At 36.2% G+C, this 7,500-nt stretch overlaps 1 protein-coding gene across 13 annotated transcripts in view; it reads left to right on the forward strand.

The window, feature by feature from the left end:
* Positions 1-7,500, forward strand: part of FOXP2 (forkhead box P2) — a 298,101-nt gene that overhangs the window by 109,364 nt on the left and 181,237 nt on the right. For 7 of the 13 annotated variants that reach the window (XM_010004292.1, XM_010004293.1, XM_010004280.1 and 4 more), the window contains exon 1: positions 4,091-4,258. In XM_010004292.1, coding sequence (XP_010002594.1) covers positions 4,091-4,258 — 168 coding nt within the window. Of the gene's footprint in view, positions 1-3,730; positions 4,259-7,500 lie in introns of those variants that run through there. The other 6 variants (XM_010004284.1, XM_010004286.1, XM_010004289.1 and 3 more) reach the window with 2 other exon arrangements.

Here is a 7,500-nt window from a genome sequence, read left to right on the forward strand (position 1 = left end):
CCCCGGGCGCGGGCGTTGGGCGCCGGCGGAGCCCGTACCTGGCGGGGCAAAGAGACCCCGCCGTTCCCTGCACCCTGGCATGATACGGGGAGATCTAATTGAGCTACGACTCTCTATCCTGCTATTTGTACAAATAAAATACTACGTTTTGGAGCAAAATAAACACAAAAGCACTGTTGTGACTATAACAGGGAGTCATATACTAATTTATATAATAAGTGGTTGTGCACGCTTTATTCAAGATTATGGCTGCAAGAAATGGCATGAATTGCTGGGTGTGTTTAATGCTGGATTATAGCAATTTGAAACATGTCAAACACATGGCTAATGCCTCATGCTTCACTCATTCTTGCGTAAACCTGCGTAGCCACCATCCATTATACCCTTGGTAACAACACAATTCTGCAAGTAAATATTGTTACACTAAGTAACCTTTCAATTCAAGTTGTTTAGGAAGAGAAAATGCAATCTTGTGCAGTCAGTTCCAGTGTCAGTTTAATGTTTCAAAAGGGAAGTGGTGTAGAGAATAAGTATCTGGACGGTGACTTGCCGGCTTAAAACACACTCGTGCACGCGCACACGCACACACAGAAAGCACACAGCTCACTCCAGGGGAGAAAAGTAAAACTGTAGCTTGTGACTTCACAGGACCAGTGCTTCTTTTTTGGTATTGGGTGATTGCTTGGTTGCCCTGGCAGAATTAGACATTCGACCTGCAGCGCAACCACACGCTAAAATAATCTGCCACTTCATTCTCTCTTGCAGAGAGCAGCAAATATTTTCCCCATGCCTTTGTTCAAAATACCTGGTAGCAGAGCTTATAGCTCACCTTTGGCAGCAAGAGTTTGGGCATCAGAACAGAAGTAGGTGCTGGTGAACGTGTGGGTCTATGAATGTGGGTGCGTGTGTACAGGCGTGCCCTGTGTAGGCACACGCGTGACTGGCAGCGAGTGCGACAGCAAGAGAAAACGAGAAGGATTAGGAAGTGTGAATGTGTATGAATGTGTGTAAACAGGGACTTGTATAGTTTTTCCTGTCTTCTTTGAAATACTAAACTTTTGTCCTTAGTGTCTGGCAGTTATCGTATTTCCTTTGTATTTATTTATGTTTATTATTCTAACAACCCTCAGTACTGTTGTGAAAGCAAGAAAAAAATTACAGTAGTTTGCTTAGTAAGATGTTGCAGGTTCAAATTATTCTTCTACCAATAACTGAAATTACTGATACATAGATATCAGAAATGATCCTAATTTAGATGTTTTCAGTGCTTTTATTTTTGAGGGTTTAGAGTTGATAGTACATACACACACATGTATATAGATACACCTGTATACATGTGTGTATGTGCAAGAGAAAAGACAGGGAAAGAAAGAGACTATGTGCTCTTGTGTTTTCCAGCAGCTCTTTTTTAGTTGCCAGCAGTGAGAAGGGGGCTGTGGACAAGCAACACGGAACATTGCTCAACCCAAAGTTTCAGTATTGTTTTGCTTTTAAAAATACCCTTTTACAACTAGAAAAGGCATTTCATTTTTAATGTAGCATTCTAGGGACTCTTTCTTCTTCTTATAAATACTTCAGTATTTTTCCAATTTCACTTTCAAATAAATTAACCTTTCTAATATTGATACTCTATAGTTTTGTTCTCTTTGTGCACAGCTGTTGCATCAATTTGTTGTTTTCTGTTGCCAGAGTAGTGTTACTGGTTATGTTATGTTAAACCCGATTCTGCTGGCTCACAGATACTTCAACTTAAAATGCACAGCCTGAACTACACTCTAGGGCTTTGCAAGGATACAAAATCCACAAGACATAAAATCCTTTGGTTAATATGAACTGGAAGATGTTTAACCCTTCTGTGCTAATTGTAATGAAAGACTCAGATGTAAAAACAGGGGGGATGATGTATTTATTACATTTCAGAGTGTTTTCTGATGTTCTGATTATCTAACATTTACACCTCTCTGCCCTTTTAATGCACTTGGCTAAATGTACCACTGTTATTGTCTAACATTCGAATTTGTAAAAGATGAACCTGTCTGTTGGTTAAATCTTTGTTTGACTAAAAGAGGATTAATGTTTGAATTTCCCGAATTTCCAAATCCTTGTAACGATACATTTGATGAAGTGTTTTAAGTAGATTCCCACTCTGATGTACTTGTCTTTTTATTGAAAGTAAATATTGTAAAAATCAGAAAGGGCTGCTTGCTCCCACAGTTGTGGCATACCCGCATTAGAATTTTCATATAACTACTAAGGGCAATCAGACCCTTTTCTCTGAATATTTTAAACATTGTACATGTAAAATTTATGCCTAATTTGAATACTTATTAGCTGCCTAATCTCAGAAAAGAGTATTAGCTTTGTTTTTGCCTTGTAAAATTCATCACTGCGTGTATCACATTTTCCATTTCTATTATTTTTCTTTGCTGATGTTCATAAGAGTGTCTAAGAGGGCTGTTTGTTCATAAACACATCTGGTGCTGCTGTTGTTTACTGGGCTATAACAGCTGCCCTCCTTTAGGTTAACTGTGTTCATGTTTGTGTTTTTTGCATCCTGTTTATTTTTTACCAGACCATCTTTAAGAAGCTAATATTTTACTGTTTTAATTTCTTCACAAAATATGTACTTTCACTTTATCATGTAGGCACTTATTTGTATTAATTCATACAGCATTTTGATTAGTATCCTGTGCATGTAGTTGAAGTTGCAATGATCTTTTTTCCTGCTTTTTTTTTTTTTTTTCAGAGAAAGGCTTTTGCTCATACTTTGCAAGGGAACAAATAACTAAGTTCAATAATTACGCTAAGCAGTGAGCTTTGCCTCTTCTCCTGAGTTTGCTTTCACATCCCTTTCCCTTCAGAGGTATCTTTTAAAGTCACAGCTCAGCCAGGTTGATGTGGGGACTCTAGCAGTACGTTGGAAGTGAGGGTGAGGGAAAGTGAGGTCCATTCTGACCCTGTGAGAGCAGGAAAGGACTTTGTTGGCTCTGAGAAGGGACCTTGACCTTTCCCTATTACAGATACAAAATGTGCCTTGCAATCCTGGTTTGTAAGGGCACGTTGGTTTTTTATTTACTGCAAAGATTTCAACTGATCTTGGCAGGACATCTCATTGCTATCCTGAAAGTACAGTATATTTATGCAGTGAAAATGATAAAACATTTATTACTGTAGAGAAGGTAATATGCATAATTTATGCTGTTTTTAGCACAATCATTAGTGATATTCTTGATAGATTTTATTTCCAGCATTCATATCTAATACATGCCTGGAAAATTAATTTTATATCTTTCATTTATTTGCCTATGTTAAAATTGAGTTTTAAGTCATCTTCAAGTGAACAGTTTGATTGCTGCTCATGCATAAGCTTAATTACTTCCCAGGAAGGACAGTATTAAATGTTTTAAATGTCAGAAAAATAAATGAATATCAGCCGTTTGATTAAAAAAATAGGCAATATCTGACGTGTTTGCAGCAGGAGCTTTTTCTTAAAATGCCTCCAAGGCAAAATTTTATTTAGTCACAAAAAAGGAGAAGCCCATTATACTATTTATCATTGGTTGATACCATATGATTTGTAACACCCTTACAAAATTTTAATTTTGTATGATTAGCTGTGCATCATTAAACAACAGCCTTGCATAAGATATGCTGTAAAATTCTGACAGAATCAAGATAGTGAGTATTTTAAATAAGGCTGTATAGTCATCCATGGTTGTCAAAGCTAGATAATAGGAAATATAGAGCAGTGTGTGAAATTGTGCCTTCATTTAAACGGGTTTTATAGGTAGACTTTAAAATGTAGTCGTTCATAAATGCTATTGACCATGCTGCGTGCATGGTGTGTTATTTTGGCCGTTAAATGTAAGCACACAAAGATTGCTTATAGAAACCATAATTCCGGTGATCAGTATCTGTATGAAAGCAGAGTTTGCATCGCATTTCTTGGTAAACGGCTCCGCGAGGCTTTTTTCTTCTTCTAAAGATGCTGTCTGTGTAATTGGCAGAGAGGGACATCTTGATAATGGAAGTGTGAAGGTGTAACGCGTGTGTTAATTGATACTTCTTAATCACTTTTAGGTATTAAGTCATGATGCAGGAATCTGCGACAGAGACAATAAGCAACAGTTCAATGAATCAAAATGGAATGAGCACTCTAAGCAGCCAATTAGATGCTGGCAGCAGAGATGGAAGATCAAGTGGTGACACGAGCACTGAAGTAAGCACAGTAGAACTGCTGCATCTGCAACAACAGCAGGTAAGTTTGTTTTCCTTCCTGTTTGTTTTTAAACAAATAAAAGGCTGTTTTCAGAAGGGCACCCTTCTGCAGACCCTCTGTGCATGCTGAATGTGAAGTGTCATACAAATGAAGAGCGTGGGGCGTTATTTGTTGTTGTTTTTGTGCACGTTTGTGTTGAAATGCTAGGACCCCTTTCTCGAGGCAGCAACATCTTGCTGATTCCGCTGCACACCACTGCACTCGCCTGGTGATTAAAATCCCGAGATGTATTTATAAAAGTTGTGCCGAAGCCTTGCAGTGCATGTTTTCAGAATCTGTTAGTTTACTGTGCAATTCGGTCGCGTAGGACGTGATGCAGAGCTTTCCACCAGAGGGCCACATTACTTGAGACTTCGCTTTGCTTGCGATGAATTGTTCCAGAGTCGGAGCTGGGGTGAAGGGACCAGAGAGACTTCTCACAATAAAGATGCTTTGCTGTCGTAGGTGTAAATAAAAAATACTGGTTAGTTCAGAACCACTGAAATGAAAAAGAGCGTGTGCCTGTCTGTGTGCGCATGAGTGTGACTGTAATTTGGATGTGTGGTTTTGAAAATATGGGAAAAAGGAGAAGAAGCTTTTCTGTAGGTATGTTTCCATTCTCACTTTTAAAACATTTTTATGGTTTGTTTTTTTAGCAAGTTAACAGAGAACTGCTTTTGTGTTTAAAGCTGTAAAATTAAACCGTTGTCTGACTGTTGACACTATCTCATTCTGAAATGCAATCAATTAATTTTTGTCACTGTAAGAATTCTTTTCCTTTTAAAACCTGCACAAACATAATTCCTTCTACTTTGCCTACCTAAAGATTTGCTTCCCCATCAAGGGATGCAGATTATACTGATGCAGTGAAGCCCAAAACAATTTGTTTGGTAAACAATTAGAGTCTGATTCTGCAGAGTTTCAGGACCTGCTCTGAACTCCTGAAAGTCTTCAGTGTCTGGTCCTCTAATCTGCTGAGACCGTTCAGCACCTTTGCAGTTCAAGCCCTTCATTTGTAAATACTGAGGTTTTTCATTCACTGTCAGGTATTGCATTAATAGAAGTAAAGTTGTCTCCTGTGATATAAAATATTACAAAAATCCTGTTTTATAGAAACAAGTTTTAACATGATAGAGAAATTGCATGTGTACGGGCCTATGAAATAACAGGTCAATAATAGCTCTTAAAATTAAATCATCCCTAGTGATGAATTAAGCAGTGCACAAGAGCTACATTTATAGTTAAATATTTTTAATGGTGACAGAAAATGTGGAAGAATTAAATAGTTGTAGATTGAAATACCAGAAGTTGTTAAGGCTTAAGTATGTACCTTGCTTCAAATTCAAGTGTATTCTGTTTTAACAATTGAGCACTTATTTACACTATTACAGTCTGAGAAAACAAAGGTTTCGTGTCTTCATTAAGTTCTTAGGAAGGTTACACCTAAATATATATACACACTGTTATATATATGCATGCTGTGTATATTTACTGTTTTCATATACAATTTTATATAGACACATACACTTAAGTAAAACAAAAAAATATTTTCATTGAAAAATATGCCATCATCTATGTTCAGGTGGTCAGATTATAACAGCAGTTTAAAATCTTTATTGAGACAGAGTGTATTTAATTGGTTAGAATGTTTAGAAAACTAAATTTAAGTGTAACACTTCAAATCACAAAAATACCAACAGAATAATTTGCCACTTACATGTCTTTCAAAGCAGCAGTCCTAGGCATTTGTAGCCAATTTGTCCATACAGGCACAGATTCCAGTAGATAGCATTTGCAAAGACCACAGAGAATAACAACTGAAGACAAAAATATCCAGTTGAGTACTAATAACAGACAGGTTCTGAGGGGACAGGCTTAGAAGTGACAATCTTTTCTTCAAAACTGTGATTAGATCTTAAATAAGCAGACAGGCAAAGTAAAACCATGGGTACAGTTAATAGGACTCAAGAGGCATTTTATAGTAGGGTCTGCACCATAGGATTTAAATACAACTTGAGTTAGGCATATAAATCCTGCTGTAAAATATGTTGATTTGAAACATAAACACTAGTAAACATGCAGTAGGATGTCCTTTAGGTAATGGGCATAGTTTTATGCTGCTTTTGTTGTTTTTTTTTCCTCTTTATTCTATTTCTTTTTTTCCAGTTTTGGACGATATGTCTTTTGAAATATGATTCAAGAAGAAAATGCTGGCTTTATTTTTGTCATTGTAGTAACTGTCTAAAATGTTTCTTTTAATCTGTGACTTGCCTAACAAACTTTGACAAGTAGAATAAGAGAAAACCTCATTGTACCTTCAGTTATTATTAAGATTTTTTTATTGTTTAAATATGTGCAAGATATAACATACTGATGTCATAGTTTAACATTCTGTTTTTGGCTTCTCTGAGTCATTTTATTGGGGCCTTCGAATAAACAAATCAAGTTCGTTACAGATTTTTTTGAAGGAAGCAAGTGAATGATTGCAGGTTTTAATACATTTCCTTCAGCTGAGCAGCTGCATAAAGAAATGCTAATGTTTAAGAGCAGCTATATCAGCTGACTAAAATCACAAAATAAGTTTTCATTGTGTCATGAATAGGTATTGAGGACTGTTAAACATGAGAAATATTAGACTGTGTACAAAGAGCAACTGGGATACATTAAAAATCTCAAGTTATATGTGGTTTGCATCTTGCTCAAGCATTATAATCACAAATTGTTGAATTTATAGAAAGTAAAGAAGCTAAAATAATAGACTTCTTAGATTATTTTAAGCAATAACAAGAAGTTTAGACAATCCTGTTACTGACTTGATGGACTATGTTGTGGTCTTTATATAGAAATGAGAAGTTTGACTTAAATCAGGGAGTTATTACTCATCCATGTATCAAGAGAGAATGACAGTATTTTATAATATATTGTAACATATACTCGGTGACAAATGGATTGGGTGCTGTCACAAGTCATCAGGTCGGCTTTGAAGATGTATGACTAGAACGTAAGCAACTTTTTATCTTAGTGTCAATATTTATCAATTTATAAATATTGATAAAGTGAATGTAGATTATTATTATTACTAAAATATGATGCAAACTGCAATCTGCTCAGACTTGTTTCTTACGCTGTTTTTGGCTTATGACGAGGCATCCTCTTTCTCATATATATATATTCATACACCTCTGAGGTTTTCACTTTCATTTTTTTTCTTGTCTTGTAAAATCAGTGTTTTCTACTGGAAT

Source organism: Chaetura pelagica, unplaced genomic scaffold, assembly GCF_000747805.2.
Source record: "Chaetura pelagica isolate M959 unplaced genomic scaffold, ChaPel_1.0 scaffold68, whole genome shotgun sequence".
Lineage (NCBI taxonomy): Eukaryota > Metazoa > Chordata > Aves > Apodiformes > Apodidae > Chaetura > Chaetura pelagica.